This window comes from Oncorhynchus keta, chromosome 21, assembly GCF_023373465.1.
Source record: "Oncorhynchus keta strain PuntledgeMale-10-30-2019 chromosome 21, Oket_V2, whole genome shotgun sequence".
NCBI lineage: Eukaryota > Metazoa > Chordata > Actinopteri > Salmoniformes > Salmonidae > Oncorhynchus > Oncorhynchus keta.
This window is the reverse complement of record NC_068441.1, coordinates 10872183-10892176: the sequence shown is the minus strand read 5'-3', so window position 1 is coordinate 10892176 and position 19994 is coordinate 10872183. Positions and strand designations below refer to the sequence as shown.

Sequence of the window (19994 nt, the reverse complement as noted above, 5' to 3'; positions counted from 1 at the left end):
AGGGGCCATCACAAAGTCCTGACATCAATCCTATAGAAAATGTGTGGGCAGAACTGAAAAAGCATGTGCAGGCAAGGAGGCCTACAAACCTGACTCAGTTACACCAGCTCTGTCAGGAGGAATGGGCCAAAATCCACCCAACTTATTGTGGGAAGCTTGTGGAAGGCTAACCAAAACGTTTGACCCAGTTAATCAATTTAAAGGCAATGCTACCAAGTACTAATTGAATGTATGTAAACTTCTGACCCACTTCGAATGTGATGAAAGAAATAAAAGCTGAAATAAATAATTATCTCTGCTATTATTCTGACATTTCACATTCTTAAAATTAAGTGGTGATCCTAACTGACGTAAGACAAGGAATTTGTACTAGATTCAAATGTCAGGAATTGTGAAAAAATAAGTTTAAATGTATTTGGCTAATGTATATGTAAACTTCCGACTTCAACTGTATTTACGTATGGGTGTCTTTGTCCTAAACAGAACTAGAGAGTTCACTCTTCCATTCCCTTCTGAAGCTGCTTATTTGAAGATAAGCCAGCCGTGCCGATGGTTCCAGTGGGTTGATTTGAGACTCGTAGTAGGATGGGATGGTTTGAAGAGTTCAAGATATTTGACTCAGGACAGCTAATCAGCTGTACCAGTGATTGTCTGAAAGGAGAGTTTGTCCTCTCTCCCTCGTTGATTATTCAGGGTTAAGGATTCAGACCACTATAGACATGAGCTGAAGCTCTTCATCTCTCTGGTCTAAAGGAAGGTGAGTTTATTTCTTCACCTTGTGTTGAGGTTCAAAGTTTCAACCATTTCAAACATGTAGCTAATGCCTCGTTTCCTGATGTAATGTTATTTTCGTTATCAAGGCTTTTTATGCAATCTGGCCAAAGGGGACGGCTCCGTTCGCCTGACACGCTCTCCGACCTCACTCGGGCCGTGGCTACAGTTTTTATATGAAAGAGTTTCTCTTATACCTCCTATAATCACATCTGATCTTAACAAAAATAATTTCATAATTTTTCATATGCAGAACGTATTGGATGGAAACTTGATAAAGGGGATATACTTTCCAAGTTACAGTATTTAATCCATACAGTGTTTAATGACATCACAAAATGAAAAACAATATTACATTATTATTATTGAGTTCCCCATTGACCATATCCCACATTATGTTAGAAATATTGTTCCAGTATTCACTTCCTCCACCAAACTTTTCAGTTAGTACTATGCATTGGGGCAGGTAGAGTCCACACTCCAGTCGATGGTTGCCATTGCGCATGTTGATCTTAGGCTTCTCTGCGGCTGCTCGGCCATGGAAACCCATTTCAATAAGCTCCTAACAGGTATTATGTATTGTGTGGCCTACCGCTTCATGGCTGAGCTGTTGTTGCTCCTAGACATTTCCACTTCACAATAACAGCACTTACAGTTGACTAGAGCAGTTCTAGCAGGGCAGAAATTTCACAAACTGACTTGTTGGAAGGGTGGCATCCTACACTATATTAAACTGATGCATTTGGCAATGTTCAACTTCAATTCACTGGCACTATGAAGAATAGCTTAACCGTAGTTATTGATAACCTATTGTAATGACCTGACTAGATCATAAATGAACAATTGTCCAGACAGAGGCTTGAGTTTGCGCATTGACGTTTTATTAAACCAACTTTACACAGGCTACTGTTTGGGCCGTAGCACACGCCAAATAGATGACAGATAACCCACAAGCCAAACGTGACCTTCTCTTGTGAAGCCCAGACGTAAGAGAGAGAGAACAAAGGCTGAACCTGGTCTTAACTTCCAATGCTCCACCCCCCTGCCCAACCCCCCTCCACGCCACTCCGCCAACCACCAGGATGCCCGGCATCAGAACATTCCAGGCATTCCCGTGATTGGCAGATAGCAGGTTGATTGACATGTCGGACCCCGCGAACACCGGGTACTGGTCAGTACAACACAACCACCTCCTAGCCTAACACATAACACACTGTCTGTGCGGGTCGCTACACTATTATACTTTAGTTGAATTTACAAGGCATTGCTAGATTACCAGACTACCAAGATATAGCCTATGCGCACGGTTCTGATCCCTCGCCTGCTCCTCGCTATAAAAAACGCCAGTGTGTGTTTGGTCTGTTGTGTGTCGAATAGCTCAGCCTACTCATTGATAACCCCTACTTTACTTTAGTGAGCTTGCTCAAGACATTGGAGGCTAAATGTAGCATTGCTATATAGCTTACATCTGTTGATTACTGATGCACAGTTCTGACTGTCTACCTAGCCATCACTAGCACATTAGAGGCTGCTGCCTATAGGCATAGACTAAGAATCACTGATCACTTTAAGGAATGGAACACTAGTCACTTTAATAACGTTTACATATCTGGTATTACTCATCTCATATGCACATACTGTATTCTATACTATTCTATGGTATCTTAGTCCGTTATGCTCTGATATCGCTTGTCCTTATGTGTATATAGTCTTAATTAATTCCTACTTACATTTGTGTGTATTGGGTATATGTAGTGTAATTTGTTAGATATTACTGCATTGTCGGAGCTAGAAGCATAAGCATTTCGCTACACCCGCAATAACATCTGCCAATAACGTGTATGTGATCAATTCTATTTTTATTAGTGTCCAACATCCCAGGCGGTGCCCCTCCCATCTCTCTTTCTTTGCTGTGAAAGATGCGAGAGTTTGTGATTTCGAAGGAGATTACGGAAAATAGTTTAGTCGTTGCAAAAATACTGAATCGTAGGAGTCGATTGAAGCTTGACACCGGTAAATGGGAAGAGACGGGCAAGGACTCGAGGACTCGATTGTTTTTGAAGCGACACTCCACCACTACTCGTTGCTGGCATTTTCCGCAATTGGCACATTATTAGTTAGATACTGTACCTAGCTCGACAGAATTTGAAATTTCACGCTAAATGCAGACATGACAGGGAACACAAATTCTCCAGTTGTTATTTTGACAAACTAATTGTCAAGTTTGACAACTTCCTGCCCCCCCTCCAAAAAAAACTCCCTGCTAACGTTGGCTAATGCTGCTCTCACACAGGTGCCTCATTCTGAATTATTTGAACTGAAGTAAAGGTATGTTTTTGTCTTGTTTATAGAAGTGTTGAAGTGGTAACACTGTTGTATTATAGTGGCCACACTGACCAACTTGTATTATTTGTTGTCCAACACTTTGGAAGCGTAGCTGTTTTCTCCGTAACGTTAGCAGCTAGCTAACTAGCTAATATGTCCACACATCTTTACGTAAGTCGTCATTATTGTGTAACTTTAGCTAGCTAGCCAGCCAACGTCATTATGGTCTAGCTATCCACTGCCTTTAATAGAAAAGGAGTAAGCAAACTGAAATGTACAGGCTTTAATCTGATTAACAGTTTGGGTGAATTCCATTTGAATTCAGTCAATGCAAGAGCTTTCCAATACAGATCGTTAAATTCTTGAACTGGACTCCACATGTTGGTAAACAGCAGAGGGGAAGCGAGAGGCCCAACTCGTCGAAAAATCGGTCTCCCTCCTGTCGCCAACCAAGGAAGTTGTTTTTGCATGGAGGTCAATGAGTGTCGAATTTGGTCAACACAAAATAAATGGCTTATTTGCTACGTGAGGTTTATTTGATCGAATAAAAGTTTTGTAATGTTTAAGTTATTACGAGTGTGCTGATATAAGCAACTTTGAGGAAATAAAAGTTTTTCGCAGATGGCGAGGCATATTGATGTCATGAGGATAGTAGCATAGTGTCTTCTCGCCCTTGAATACAGGCGGTTGACGCCAACAACCCTCATCGAATATATATATATTTTTTAAGTATTACAATGAGATGTATCCACCAATTTTAAGAAAGGATATGCGGGAACTAGACAGCCCACCGCGCAGCTGTGTGGACAACGTCTCCCGTTGTTAGGGCGGAGAGACGTGTATCTTGTCAGTATATCCATACTCTTTAAGTTATTGGCATGGCTGTTTTGACCTTTTGCTTCTGGGGCAGTGGTATTTAAAGTCGTGGTCGCGGGGAACTTCAGAGGGGACGTAAAATATATATATTTTTTGAACAAAATTAAGAGTACAGATGATTTAATGGGACAATATACAAACGTTTTTGAGAAAGATAATTTGAAAAAAAAACGTTATTGAGTAAATGTATTTATTGGTTTCTTTGATGAACATGTAATTAATTTAAGGTTATTTGTTGATGTGTCATTAGATTTGGGGTGGAAAAAATGCTGTCCCCATAAACTCTGACTGGGATAAAAATGGGGTCCCCACTGAACAAGTTTGAATACCATAGCTCTGGGGACATGTATCTGCAGCCAAAAAGGGTTGACGGAAGTAAGGTCCATAGGTTAAGTCATTGGTCAGGAAGAACTAGAGTAAGCGAACTAACCATATGAGACCCTGCACCAATGACTGCATTACCTACACAGAGGGGTAGTTATACCACAAAGCAGGATAAATGAAAGGAGCCCAGCAAGTGAGAATGTTGAACAAAATCCCATTTCAATTTATTCTGCTGGTTCATCTGGGTGTTGGAAATATAATCTTGTTCAGGAGTCTGACTTCCAGAGCTTGCTATCTGAGGATGAGTTAGACCTATACAGCCAAGCCATATAAAACCCAGAGCATATTGTACATGTATATATTCTTACCTCTCTCTTCCCTCTCCTGTTTGAATGGAGGCATACAACCCAACCGAGCCATGTCGTCGCGTGTGCTGCTTCGGCAGCAGCTGATGCGGGAACAAGCCCAGGAACAAGAGAGACGGGAGGCCCAGCAGCAGAACTCTGTGGCTCAGCTCAGGGCAACTGACTCCACCCCTGCCATCTATGTCACTCTGCCCCCAATGGCTGCTCGCAAGCCACCCGCACAGGTGCCCGTGGAGGTGTTGAAGGTGAGACTCCACTTCAAATGGTTTCTCTCCAGGGAACTACACTTGCATGGCATGCCACATCATGAAATGGTAGCTTATAACCTCCATATTAAATTGGCATGTTACAAGTTGCCTTCTTAGTTGGCTGTTTGACTAACATGTTTTTTAAATGTGTTAGGTGCAGAGCCATCTGGAGAACCCCACCAAGTATCACATCCAGCAGTCTCAGAGGCAGCAGGTGAAGGAGTATCTCTCCACCACCCTCGGCAATAAGGTGGCACCTCAAATCCTAGGTGTATCTCCCTTGCCACTGTCTAGCTCTGCCCCTGAGATGACTCCCACTGCCCTCAGTGCTCCAAACAGCCCAATGGCTTTACTCAATCTGGGATCCAAGAAAGAGGAGGTATGTGGTATGACTGAAGACCGCATTACACTGCAATACACCACTCACATTGGCTTGATGTCTTAAGTGGGATGGTATCATGCTACGGTTTGTATGGACCTACTGCCTTTTGTGGCAGGCATCAGATTTGTAACTAATTTGAACTCCCACAATTTATAGACGTTTTGTTTAGTCTAAGTGGAATAAAGCTATGCGAAGTCCATGGATAAAGCTCACACTTGAACGGCTTCTCATTGTCTCAGACATATTTTCAATGAAAGTTTGGGTTGAAGGCCTAACCTACTGATCACGTAATTACTTTTTTGTTTGTTCTGTAATGCCTCTTGTCATGTTGCCATTGTTGGCTTAGTTGCACAGTCTGCTGTTAAATACTACACTGGCAGCTTAATGATATCTGCAACTCTCTTAGACACATGCCTTTTCTTTTGAAATCATTCTTCATTAGGGCAAGATAATTACTTTGTGTCATTGTACCTTCCATAGATATATACAGTGGGGCAAAAAAGTATTTAGTCAGCCACCAATTGTGCAAGTTCTCCCACTTAAAAAGATGAGCGAGGCCTGTAATTTTTATCATAGGTACACTTCAACTATGACAGACAAAATGAGATAGAAAAAATCCAGAAAATCACATTGTAGGATTTGTAATGAATTTATTTGCTAATTATGGTGGGAAATAAGTATTTGGTCACCTACAAACAAGCAAGATTTCTGGCTCTCACAGACCTTCTTTAAGAGGCTCTTCTGTCCTCCACTCGTTACCTGTATTAATGGAACCTGTTTGAACTTGTTATCAGTATAAAAGACACCTGTCCACAACCTCAAACAGTCACACTCCAAACTCCACTATGGCCAAGACCAAAGAGCTGTCAAAGGACACCAGAAACAAAATTGTAGACCTGCACCTGGCTGGGAAGACTGAATCTGCAATAGGTAAGCAGCTTGGTTTGAAGAAATCAACTGTGGGAGCAATTATTAGGAAATGGAAGACAATCAAGACCACTGATAATCTCCCTCGATCTGGGGCTCCACGCAAGATCTCACCCGTGGGGTCAAAATGATCACAAGAACGGTGAGCAAAAGTCCCAGAACCACACGGGGGGACCTAGTGAATGACCTGCAGAGAGCTGGGACCAAAGTAACAAAACCTACCATCAGTAACACACTACGCCGCCAGGGCCTCAGATCCTGCAGTGCCAGCCGTGTCCCCCTGCTTAAGCCAGTACATGTCCAGGCCCGTCTGAAGTTTGCTAGAGAGCATTTGGATGATCCAGAAGAAAATTGTGAGAATGTAATATGGTCAGATGAAACCAAAATATAACTTTTTGGTAAAAACTCAACTCGTCGTGTTTGGAGGACAAAGAATGCTGAGTTGCAACGAAACAAGAGTGGCTTCGAGAGAGTGGCTTCGTAAGAAGTATTTCAAGGTCCTGGAGTGGCCTAGCCAGTCTCCAGATCTCAACCCCATAGAAAATCTTTGGAGGGAGTTGAAAGTCGGTGTTGCCCAGCAACAGCCCAAAAACATCACTGCTCTAGAGGAGATCTGCATGGAGGAATGGGCCAAAATACCAGCAACAGTGTGTGAAAACCTTGTGAAGACTTACAGAAAATGTTTGACCTCTGTCATTGCCAACAAATGGTATATAACAAAGTATTGAGATACACTTTTGTTATTGACCAAATACTTATTTTCCACCATAATTTGCAAATCAATTCATTAAAAATCCTACAATGTGATTTTCTGGATTTTTCCCCCCTCATTTTGTCTGTCATAGTTGAAGTGTACCTATGATGAAAATTACAGGCCTCTCTCATCCTTTTAAGTGGGAGAACTTGCACAATTGGTGGCTGACTAAATGCCTTTTTGCCCCACTATATATATATATATATATATATATATATACACATTTCAAGTAAGTAATGTAATACAGTTTAATTCAAGCTGTCCTTTAACTTTCCACATTAAAAAATATATATTTTATTAGCTGTTCTATTATGTCTGTGTGTCTTTCCAGATAGATGGCGTAATTGACGACATCATCAGCCTTGAATCAAGTTTCAATGATGACTTCATGACGTTAATTGACTTGGGTCTACAGCTGCCTAGTACAGTATGTGGAAATGTGTATTTGTCAATTGCAATTGGGCTAATATGAAAACACAAGTATGGACAAATGTGTGGATCTGTCAAATTAGTGACAATTATGCAGTGAAATTCAATTAACAACTAGCCTATCATTTTTGGAATTATCTTGCTATATCTGTTTTGTCGTGGTTGAATTTCTCAAACTGGAATTCAGTGGTGCTGTAGGAGTAAACATACTCTTCTGGCACTTATCTAAGACTCGTCAGGCCAGTGTTGTCTGGGTGGGGTAGCAACCAGGGGAAACGCGAGAGGAGGACAAATCATGCAGGGCATGGCAGTATGTGAAGTTGGAATAGTGGACAATTCAGAGGGTGCTCAAAATACGTTTTTAACAGTTGAGTTGTTAGATGGAAAGAGATTGAAGAGATTACTTCCCGCATCAGAAAATTGGGATTTGGGTTTTGCTTCAGGAGCATGAAAAGAAAGAACATTGAGGTAAATCAATCGGGTTGTTTGGCAGCACATGGCAGAGTGGCCTTGTTAAAATGTCTTCAGGATTGGTGGGTCCCCTGTAGAACGGTTGAGCTAATGTAGGCTAAAGCAATTAGCATGCGGTTGTAAGTAACAAGAACATTTCCCAGGACATAGACATATCTGATATTGGCAGAAAGCTTAACTTCTTGTTAATATAACGGCACTGTGCAATTTACAGTAGCTATTACCGTGAAATAATACAATGCTATTGTTTTAGGAGAGTGCACTGTTTTGAACATGAAAAGTTATTAATAAACAAATTAGACACATTTGGGCAGTCTTGATACATTTTAAAGAGAAATGCAATGGTTCCTTGGATCAGTCCAATAGTATGCACATGCACTGCTGCCATCTAGTGGCCAAAATCTAAATTGCACCTGTGCTGGAATAATACATTCTCTTGCATTTCAAGATGATGGTACATCAGATGATGGTATTATCTTTTACCAGATCTAATGTGTATATTCTCCTACATTCCTTTCACATTTCCACAAACTTCAAAGTGTTTCCTTTCAAATGGTACCTCGAATATGCATGTCAAATTTGAGTTATTGGAAATCTAGGATGTTGGATTCCCATTATCAAATTGTATTTGTCACATACACAGTTTACAGCAGGTATAACATGTGCAGTGAAATGCTTATGTGCTAACTCCCTCAACAAGGCTGTACATTAGTCAATAACAATAATAACAAAGGGTCAAGTCAAAAGTGACAAGTAATAAGAGAGATAGTATGCATAGTAATAATGGACTGTATTACACTGCATTTACAAATATAAAGTGGGTATTGACTTGGATCACACAGTGGAATAAATACTATATAGGTAGCCTAGCGCTTAAGAGTGTTGGCCCAGTGTCCGAAAGGTCGCTGGTTTGGATTTCCAAGCCGACTAAGGGAAAAATCTGTCTGTGCCCTTGAGCAAGGCAGTTACCCAGAGCAACTTACAGGAGCAATTATGGTTAAGAGCATCTGCTAATTGTCTAAAATGTAACAATAGAACGGCAGCGTGAGTGTGTGCTTGTGGGTGTTTGTGTGGGTAGTCAGTGCAAATAGTTTCTAAGATGCAGGTCTCTGTAGGGAGACCACTAGAGTTAGCTGTTCAGCAGTCTCGGAGCCTGCTCCTGTACTCCCTGTACCCGACTGTGTGGCCACGCACGACTCCAGCACCATCATAAAGTTTGCAGACGACACAATGGTGGTGGGCCTGATCGCCGACGGCTATGACACAGCCTGTTTTGAAAGTTATGACAGTTAAATGAGTATTCTGATACATGTAGAACAAGAAAACATATGACAATAGAAAATATATTGAGTTGAAGTTTTATGTTTCATTAGTTTCTCCTGGAAGCTTGTCCAGGTTGTCAGTGTTAACCTTTGTTTGCTTTGATGTTAATGCAGTGGTTTCCCTTGCCTCTTACAGCTCCCTGGGAACCTCCTGGATGTATACCATAGTCCTGGAATGGCAGCACCTACCCTCACTGTCAGCAACTCCTGCCCTGCGGATCTGACCAATATTAAAAGGGAATACTCTGGTATGGCCTTGTTCCTTTCCCTGTACTAGGTCCATGATCTTCACTGTCCAGTTCCTCCATATTTTCTATAGCTCTGGAGATAAGAATGTTTTTGGGGGGGATTATAAACTTCTTATGTTATGTCCTATGTAACTTTCCATTTTGTTAAATTGTAAATCGTTAGAATGGATTTTTAGATTGCACAGCAGCACCTCTAAAGTATATGTTATGTTCAATATGCAGATACCAAAGCGCTGGTGAAAGAGAGACAGAAGAAGGACAACCATAACCTCAGTGAGTCATACATTCTTTTTTTTTTACTCACTTCTGTATTGTTCTTTACCCTCTATGATGCTAGACAGCTCTTGTTCCTCTTGGAGTGGCAGTGAGTTTCATTTCTTAATCTCTTTCCCCATTGTTTCTCTTGACAGTTGAGAGGAGGCGGAGGTTTAACATCAATGACCGCATAACGGAGCTTGGGGCCATAATACCCAAGTCAAGTGACCCGTGAGTTTGCCGTTATTGTTCTCTTATTCAGGACATTTACTTTAGATGACTTGATCAGTGGTGGTATTGGTATACAAATAAATCTCAATCAGATTTTACATTTTGGGAATGAAAAGCAATATTAAAAATTAAAATAATTATTGATGCAATGCATATCCAACCCGGAAGCCAGCCGCACCAATGTGTCGGAGGAAACTCTGTACACCTGGCGACCTGGTCAGCGTGCACTGCGCCCGGTCTGCCACAGGAGTCGCTAGTGCGCGATGAGACAACGATATCCCTGCCGGCCAAACCCTCCCTAACCCGGACGACGCTGGGCCAATTGTGCGTCGCCTCATGGACCTCCCAGTCGCGGCCCGCGGCGACAGAGCCTGGGCTCGAACCCAGAGTCTCTGGTGGCACAGCTAGCACTGCGATGCAGTGCCTTAGACCACTGTGCCACCCGGGAGGCCACTGAAAAGCAATATTCAATTTGTATCAGATTTGATATTCCTCTGTAACAACCTTCTCTCTTTTTCTCATGGCTGTAGGGAGATGCGCTGGAATAAGGGCACCATTCTGAAGGCCTCGGTGGACTACATCAGGAAGCTGCAGAAGGAGCAGCAGAGAGCCAAGGAGGTAGAGATGCGTCAGAAGAAGCTGGAACATGCTAACCACAGCTTGATGCTGCGCATCCAGGTCAGTTATTGGACATACAGTGCCTTCAGAAAGTATTCACACCTCTTGACTTTTTCCACATTTTGTTGTTACAGCCTGAATTTAAAATGGATTACATTTAGATTTTTTTGTCACTGGCCTACACACAATACCCCATAATGTCAAAGTGGAATTATGTTTTTCAAAATTAACTAATTAATTAAAAATGAAAAGCTGAAATGTCTTGAGTCAATAATTATTCAACCCCTTTGTTATGGCAACAAATTTGTTAAATAAATCACATAATAAGTTTCATGGACTCACTCTCTGCAATAATAGTGTTTGACGTGATTTCTGAATTACTACCTCATCTCTTTACCCCACACATACAAATATCTGTAAGGTCCCTCAGTCGAGCAATGTATTTCAAACACAAAGACCAGGGAGGTTTTCCAATGCCTCAAGAAGGGCACCTATTGGTGGATGGGTAAAAATAAAAAAGCAGACATTGATTATCCCTTTTAGCATGGTGAAGTTATTAATTACACTTTGGATGGTGTATCAATACACCAGTCACTACAAAGATACAGATGTCCTTCCTAACTCAGTTGCTGGAGAGAGAGGAAATCGCTCAGGAGTTTCACCATGAAGCCAATGGTGACTTTAAAACCATTACAGAGTTTAATGGCTGTGATAGAACTGAGGATGGATCAACAACGTTGTTACTCCACAATACTAACCTAATTGACAGAGTGAAAAGAAGAATAAAAATGTACAGAATAAAAATATTCCAAAACAAGCATCCTGTTTGCAATAAGGCTCTAAAATAAATTAACCTTATGTGAAATATGAATATAAAGCGTTATATAAAGCGAATATAAAGCGTTATGTTTGGGGCAAATCCAACACAATAAATCACATAGAACCACTCTTCATATTTTCAAGCATGGTGGTGGCAGCATCGTGTTATGGGTATGCTTGTCATCGGCAAGGAAGTTTGTTAGAATAAGAAGAAATGGAATAAAGCTAAGCACAGGCAAAATCCTAGAGGAAAACCTGGTTCAGTCTGCTTTCCAACAGACACTGGGAGACATTCACCAAATCTACACTGGAGTTACTTTATCAAGACAACATTGAATGGCCTATTTACAGTTTTGACTAAAAGCGGCTTAAATCTATGGCATGACTTGAAAATAGCCGTTAAACAGCAATGATCAACAACCAACTTGACAGAGCTTAAAGAATTTTAAAAAGGATAATTGGCAAATATTGCGCAATCCAGTTGTGCAAAGCTCTTAGACTTACCCAGAAAGACTCACATCTGTAATCACTGCCAAAGGTGATTCTTTAAAAAAAATATTTTAATCACACTTTTTTTCAAACCACACCATAAACAAAAATGGATCTCTTCTCGTGAGTCAAGTGGCCTTGGCTTGCCATATAAAGCAGGCAGACAGGCATCAAGCATTCAGTTACTGTTCGATTGATTGTTAGAATGAGTAAAACTAGTGATCTAAGCGACTTTGAGCGTGGTAACCAAGAATGGTGCGACAAACAAAAAAACATCCAGTCAGCGGCAGTCCTGTGGGAGAAAACATTCTTGATGAGAGAGGTTGGAGAACAATGACAAGAATCGTGCAAGCCAACAGGTGTGCCACAAACAGACAAAATAACGGCGCAGTATAACAGTGGTGTGCAGAACGCATCTTGGAATGCACAACTCGTTGATCGTTGTCACGGATGGGCTATTGCAGCAGACGACCACACCGGATTACACTCCTATCAGCTAAAAACAACAAGCTGCTCCAGTGGGCATGCAATCACCAACACTGGACAATTGAGGAGTGGAAAACATTGCCTGGTCCGACGAATCCCGGTTCCTGTTCCGTCATGCTGATAGTCAGGATTTGGCCGCAACAGTATGAGTCCATGGACCCATCCTGCCTGGGGTCAACTGGACAGGCTTGTGGTGGTGGTGTACTGGTGTGGGGAATGTTTTTCTGGCACACTTCAGGTCCCTTGATACCAATTGAGCAACGATTGAATGTCATGCCCTGAAGAATTCAGGCTGTTCTGGAGGCAAAGGGTCCAACTTGGTACTAGATGGGTGTACCTAATAAACTGGTCACTGAGTTTATATATTTTTATATTTAATATTTTCATTTTTACACATGTAAAAATGTTTCCACTTTGACAGAGTATTTTGTAGATCGTTGGCAAAATAATTGAATTAAATCCAACTTTAACAACAAAATATGGAAAAAGTCAAAAGGGGTGTGAATACTTTCTGAAGTTACTATAGTTATCATGAATATAAGGAGAAATAAATCTAGAAATGTTATCATACAATATATTTAGAGATTATTATTTTTTGTTCTTATGTGAAGGAGTTGGAGATACAGGCTCAGCTCCATGGCCTCTCCAGTCCGATGTCCCATGGCCTGAGTTCAGACCCCTCCCTCCTTCAGCAGCAGCACCTTCAGCAGGGAGACCATAAACAAGGGCCCAGCGCTGGAGAGGCCTGCTCCCAAACCTTTCTCAGCCTGGGGGCAGCAGCCATGGCACAGCCTGTCCTTACCTCCTCCCCACCTTCCTCTGACTCCCCTGTGGTTGTGACCATAAGCAGCCCCCTGGACCTGGGCAGTGTAAGCTTCACCGAGCTGGATGACCCCTCCAATGCTGGGCTGTACCTAGACGTGGGGCTGGGGGACATCATCATGGACGAGGGGTACACACTGTCCCCAGAGAGGGTGGACCCACTGTTTTTCGTGTCACCAGGTGCCTCAAAGACCAGCAGTCGTGGGAGCAGCTTCAGTATGGAGGAGGACTTGTAGCAGGGACATACTGGGGTCAAACTGGTAGAGCGAGACCAGGGAGTTGGGTAATGAGAGGGTTGGGGAAAGGAGGAGGAGCACTGGAAAATAAGAGCTAGAACACTGCATATGGCACTGGACTCTGCTTTAAAACAAACAGCCAACGGTTTCACAAAAAATGACTTTGATCTGAATCATGCATTAGTCCAAAGTAAATGGCTATCCTTTCCTCCCTTACCAAGTTAATATTGGTCCCTGAATTTAGAAACCCCCCCCCTTTTTTTCCCAGCACACCATCAATGATAAATGCAATCATTTTCAAATGGAACATAGTAAAATTAGGATATGGACATTTGATTTTTTAAAAATCTTTTTCTTGCAAGCCTCAACTCAACCAAGATTTCCCTGCACAGACATTAGAGGAAATAGTGGTGGTTTAGTTAAGTACAGTATATTATTGCTTCATTGTAGAGTATATACTTTGTGCACTTTAACTTTTGTGGGAAGGTTCTTGTCTATTTAGTGAAATTGGCATGAACTACATAACGGGTGCTTTATTGAAATTAGGTTTTTTTTTTAACGGAGTTGAATATCAGGATTTCTATAGCTTAAAGTACACAAGTGAATGCATTTTACAGATCTCATGTTTGTCTAACAAAAATGTGCCAAAGGGATATTTTATTAAATATATAAGGCACATAGTTTGTGATGTAAAAAAATGATTTGATAACCTCTAAAAACCAAAAATATATATTTACTGTATCTTACATTTCTAAAATATTTGTGAACTTTCAAAACATGTTTGTTGCACCTTTTCCTGTTGTCTATGCATTTTTTTAAAAGCTTTTGTCTGTTGAGTGGCTATACAGCCGGTATGTAACTGAACTTACAAACAAAATAAATATACAAGAAAAGCAAAAGCTGCTGCAGCTCGTCAGACAACGCAGGCCACCTTTCACAGAATGATCATAGATTTAAGTCTTTATACGGGTGCATTATATATATTTTTTTCATAGTCAATGGAAGTATAGCTTTAACGTTTGGCACTAATCTCTGAAACACTGCGTGCTGTGTGTGTTGCAGAAACGTACTGGGCTATGCAGTATATTTCTTAGATGATCATATGGTAATTTGTGATGATAATACTAATATGATTATGTTGACTAAGATTTCTATAGCGATTTTCCAAGGCCTTGTCACATAGACTTGACTTCTAGCTCTAGACATACAGTTACCTTTTTCTGAGTCATCTAATCTGAAAATGTGTAACATTCCACATGTTTTTCCAAGAGACTGAAATCCGTGCATGGTTAGTGTGTATTACTCCTCTAGCCCTCAGTCTGTCTTTCTTTCATTTGTATTGACAAGCTTTTCAAAGAAAAGTACGTTCATTAGCAGTATATGTTAGGGGTCTGTTTACACGTCTGGAACTCTGTTTTTCTATGTATTGTCAATTGATGCTTCCCAGATGCTGTTGAAACATTTGTGCCTTTCCTCCATGTCAAGGAAGATGGATGCAGAGTCTACTCTCCTAACAGGCTTTTATTTTAAAAAACATAAAAAGAGAGATGTTTGACACGTGAACTCAAAAAACAATGCAATATGTCTGATTATCTGAATGTTTTTTTAAAAATGCAGTTTAGTGTTACTTGAACTGCGGCTGTGGTTTGATATGAGATCCTCTATTTTGAATCATTTCGAAAAATATATATTGCTGTTCTGATTTTCACTTATGGTTCTGCGTTTACTGGAACAGAAACCTTTAACAGCTTTAAAGGGAATATATTGTTGGCCACTTTGAATTATATTTGAAAGTGTATTGAATTACTTGCTTTTTCTATTCTCAGCAATATTAAGCAATCTTTCACTCTACTGTTTTCTGGTATAACCAAAATTAAAATTTAGAAAACCTTCAAATTTCAATTCCATGCTTTGTCTTGTTGATCATGATATTTCACAATGGACAAAGTAAAGGGTTTTCAGAGTGCAATGTGTCTCAATGGTTGGGCTTAATTGTTCCAAACACCCTTTCCTTGCATACCCACTGCTTTCTCAGATTGGTATTTGATATTTTATTAGGATCCCCATTAGCTATTGCTAAAGCAGCAGCTACTCTTCCTGGGGTCAACACAAAACATTTTATTTTATTTCACCTTTATTTAACCAGGTAGGCTAACTGAGAACAAGTTCTCATTTGCAACTGCGACCTGGCCAAGATAAAGCAAAGCAGTGTGACACAGACAACAACACAGAGTTACACATGGAGTAAACAATAAACAAGCCAATAACACAAACAAGTCAATGACACAGTAGAGAAAAGAAAGTCTATATACTGTGTGTGCAAAAGGCATGAGGTAGGCAATAAATAGGCCATAGGAGCGAATAATTACAATTTCACAGATTAACACTGGAGTGATAAATGAGCAGATTATGATGTGCAAGTAGAGATACTGGTGTGCAAAAGAGCAGAAAAGTAAATAAAATAAAAACAGTATGGGGATGAGGTAGGTAGATTGGATGGGCTATTTACAGATGGACTTTGTACAGCTGCAGTGATCGGTTAGCTGCTCAGATAGTTGATGTTTAAAGTTGGTGAGGGAAATAAAAGTCTCCAACTTCAGTGATTTTTGCAATTCGTTCCAATAACTGGCAGCAGAGAACTGGAAGGAAAGGCGGCCAAATGAGGTGTTGGCTTTGGGGATAATCAGTGGAATATACCTGCTGGAACGTGTGCTACGGGTGGGTGTTGTTATCGTGACCAGTGAACTGAGATAAGGCGGAGCTTTACCTAGCATGGACTTATAGATGACCTGGAGCCAGTGGGTCTGGTCGACGAATATGTAGCAAGGGCCAGCCGACTAGAGGATACAGGTCGCAGTGGTGGGTGGTATAAGGTGATTTGGTAACAAAACGGATGGCACTGTGATAGACTGTATTCAGTTTGCTGAGTAGAGTGATGGAAGCTATTTTGTAGATGACATCGCCGAAGTCGAGGATCGGTAGGATAGTCAGTTTTACTAGGGTAAGTTTGGCGGCGTGAGTGAAGGAGACTTTTTTGCGAAATAGAAAGCTGATTCTACATTTTATTTTGGATTGGAGATGTTTAATATGAGTCTGGAAGAAGAGTTGACAGTCTAGCCAGACACCTAGGTATTTATAGTTGTCCACATATTCTAGGTCGGAACCGTCCAGGGTGGTGATGCTAGTCGGGCGGGCAGGTGCGGGCAGCGAACGGTTGAAATGCATGCATTTGGTTTTACTAGCTTTTAAGAGCAATTGGAGGCCACGGAAGGAGTGTTGTATGGCATTGAAGCTCGTTTGGAGGTTAGTTAACACAGTGTCCAAGGAAGGGCCAGAAGTATACAGAATGGTGTCGTCTGCGTAGAGGTGGATCAGGGAATCGCCCGCAGCAAGAGCGACATCATTGATATATACAGAGAAAAGATTCTGCCCAAGAATTGAACCCTGTGGTACCCCATAGAGACTGCCAGAGGTCCGGACAACATGCCCTCCGATTTGACACACTGAACTCTGTCTGCAAAGTAGTTGGTGAACCAGGTGAGGCAGTCGTCAGAAAAACCAAGGCTATTGAGTCTGCCGATAAGAATACGGTGATTGACAGAGTTGAAAGCCTTGGCCAGGTCGATGAAGATGGCTGCACAGTACTGTCTTATCGATGGCGGTTATGATATCGTTTAGTACCTTGAGCCGTGACCGGATTGCACAGCGGATTCGAAATGGTCAGTGATTTGTTTATTAACTTGGCTTTCGAAGACTTTAGATTGGCAGGTCAGGATGGATATAGGTCTGTAACAGTTTGGGTCTAGGGTGGGGTTGCAACAATGGCGGGCGGATAGTTTTAGAAAGAGAGGGTCCAGATTGTCTAGCCCAGCTGATTTGTACCAGCTGATGTATGAAGGGCTATATAAAAATATAAATAAAAATACATTTGAGATTTGATTTGATTTGTACTGGTCCAGGTTTTGCAGCTCTTTCAGAACATCTGCTGTCTGGATATGGGTGAAGGAGAAGCTGGGGAGGCTTGGGCGAGTAGCTGTGGCGGGGGGGGGTGTTGGCCGGGGTTGGAGTAGCCAGGAGGAAGGCATGGCCAGCCTTGGAGAAATGCTTATTGAAATTTTCGATTATCATGGTTTTATCAGTGTTACAGTGTTAGCCTCAGAGCCGTGGGCAGCTGGGAGGAGGTGCTCTTGTTCTCCATGGAATTTACAGTGTCCCAAAACCTTTCAGAGTTAGAGCTGCAGGATGTGAATTTCTGCTTGACAAAGCTAGCCTTTGCTTTTATGACTGACTGCGTGTATTGGTTCCTGACTTCCCTGAACAGTTGCATATCGTGGGGACTATTCGATGCTATGGCAGTCCGCCACAGGATGTTTTTGTGCTGGTCAAGGGCAGTCAGGTCTGGAGTGAACCAAGGGCTATATCTGTTCTTAGTTCTACATTTTTTGAACGGGGCATGCTTATCTAAGATGGTGAGGAAATTACTTTTAAAGAATGACCAGGCATCCTCGACTGACGGGATGAGGTCAATATCCTTCCAGGATACCCGGGCCAGGTCGATTAGAAAGGCCTGCTTGCAGAAGTGTTTTAGGGAGCGTTTGACAGTGATGAGGGGTGGTCGTTTGACTGCGGACCCATAGCGGATACAGTTAATGAGGCAGTGATCGCTGAGATCCTGATTGAAAACAGCGGAGATGTATTTGGAGGGCAAGTTGGTCAGGATAATGTCTATGAGGGTGCCCATGTTTCCGGATTTAGGGTTGTACCTGGTGGGTTCCTTGATGATTTGTGTGAGATTGAGGGCATCTAGGTTAGATTGTAGGACTGACGGGGTGTTAAGCATATCCCAGTTTAGGTCACATAATAGAACGAACTCTGAAGCTAGATGGGGATCATTTCACAAATGGTGTCCAGGGCACATCTGGGAGCGGAGGGGGGTCGATAGCAGACGGCAACAGTGAGAGACTTATTTCTGGAGAGGTTAATTTTTAAAATTAGAAGTTCAAACTGTTTGGGTATAGACCTGGAAAGTACGACAGAACTTTGCAGGCTCTCTCTGCAGTAGATTGCAACTCATTTACATTACATTTAAGTCATTTAGCAGACGCTCTTATCCAGAGCGACTTACAAATTGGTGCATTCACCTTATGACATCCAGTGGAACAGCCACTTTACAATAGTGCATCTAAATCTTTTAAGGGGGGTGAGAAGGATTACTTTATCCTATCCTAGGTATTCCTTAAAGAGGTGGGGTTTCAGGTGTCTCCGGAAGGTGGTGATTGACTCCGCTGTCCTGGCGTCGTGAGGGAGTTTGTTCCACCATTGGGGGGACAGAGCAGCGAACAGTTTTGACTGGGCTGAGCGGGAACTGTACTTCCTCAGTGGTAGGGAGGCGAGCACGCCAGAGGTGGATGAACGCAGTGCCCTTGTTTGGGTGTAGGGCCTGATAAGAGCCTGGAGGTACTGAGGTGCCGTTCCCCTCACAGCTCCGTAGGCAAGCACCATGGTCTTGTAGCGGATGCGAGCTTCAACTGGAAGCCAGTGGAGAGAGCGGAGGAGCGGGGTGACGTGAGAGAACTTGGGAAGGTTGAACACCAGACGGGCTGCGGCGTTCTGGATGAGTTGTAGGGGTTTAATGGCACAGGCAGGGAGCCCAGCTAACAGCGAGTTGCAGTAATCCAGACGGGAGATGACAAGTGCCTGGATTAGGACCTGCGCCGCTTCCTGTGTGAGGCAGGGTCGTACTCTGCGGATGTTGTAGAGCATGAACCTACAGGAACGGGCCACCGCCTTGATGTTAGTTGAGAACGACAGGGTGTTGTCCAGGATCACGCCAAGGTTCTTAGCGCTCTGGGCGGATGACACAATGGAGTTGTCAACCGTGATGGCGAGATCATGGAACGGGCAGTCCTTCCCCGGGAGGAAGAGCAGCTCCGTCTTGCCGAGGTTCAGCTTGAGGTGGTGATCCGTCATCCACACTGATATGTCTGCCAGACATGCAGAGATGCGATTCGCCACCTGGTCATCAGAAGGGGGAAAGTCCTCCCCCTTTGGCAGTTCTATCTTGACGGAAAATGTTGTAGCTGGGTATGGAAATCTCAGAATTGTTGGTGGCCTACCTAAGCCAGGATGCAGACACGGCAAGGACATCATTGTTGGCGGAGTGTGCGAAAGCAGTGAGTAAAACAAGCTTAGAGAGGAGGCTTCTGATGTTGACATGCATGAAACCAACAGGTTTTTGATCACAGAAGTCAACAAATGAGGGTACCTGGGGACACGCGGGGCCTGGGTTTACCTCCACATCACCCGAGTAGTATGAGGGTACGGCTAAAGGCTAACAAAACTGGTCGCCTAGAGCGTTGGGGACAAAGAATAAAAGGAGAAGATTTCTGGGCGTGGTAGAATAGATTCAGGGCATAATGTGCAGACAGGGGTATGGTGGGGTGCGGGTACAGCGGGGGTAAGCCCAGGCACTGAGTGATGATAAGAGAGGTTGTATCTCTGGATAAGCTGGTTATAATGGGTGAGGTCACCGCATGTTTGGGAGATGGGACAAAGGAGGTATCAGAGGTATAATGAGCGCAACTAGGGGCTTCATT

General features: G+C 42.5%; 1 protein-coding gene across 2 annotated transcripts; it reads left to right on the top strand.

Moving 5' to 3' along the window:
- Positions 1-1667: 1667 nt before the first annotated feature.
- On the top strand, positions 1668-15300 carry tfe3b (transcription factor binding to IGHM enhancer 3b). Of its 2 annotated transcripts, none has more exons than XM_052473312.1 (9): positions 1668-1942; positions 4695-4906; positions 5064-5288; positions 7304-7399; positions 9331-9442; positions 9665-9715; positions 9853-9928; positions 10459-10606; positions 12952-15300. In XM_052473312.1, exons 2-9 carry the CDS (start codon positions 4715-4717, stop codon positions 13396-13398), a joined length of 1347 nt encoding a protein of 448 aa, XP_052329272.1. In that variant the 5' UTR covers positions 1668-1942; positions 4695-4714; the 3' UTR covers positions 13399-15300. The 2 variants fall into 2 exon arrangements, with proteins under 2 accessions (XP_052329272.1, XP_035652460.1); XM_035796567.2 differs by lacking the exon at positions 1668-1942 and adding an exon at positions 2648-3099.
- The last annotated feature ends 4694 nt before the right edge of the window (positions 15301-19994 follow it).

Excerpts from the sequence above, each read along its gene's own strand:
- tfe3b (XM_052473312.1), top strand. The coding sequence starts at position 4,715 with ATGTCGTCGCGTGTGCTGCTTCGGCAGCAGCTGATGCGGGAACAAGCC. Across the intron at positions 5,289-7,303 it reads TGGGATCCAAGAAAGAGGAG|ATAGATGGCGTAATTGACGA; the intron begins GTATGTGGTATG and ends GTGTCTTTCCAG. Across the intron at positions 9,716-9,852 it reads GAAGGACAACCATAACCTCA|TTGAGAGGAGGCGGAGGTTT; the intron begins GTGAGTCATACA and ends TTCTCTTGACAG.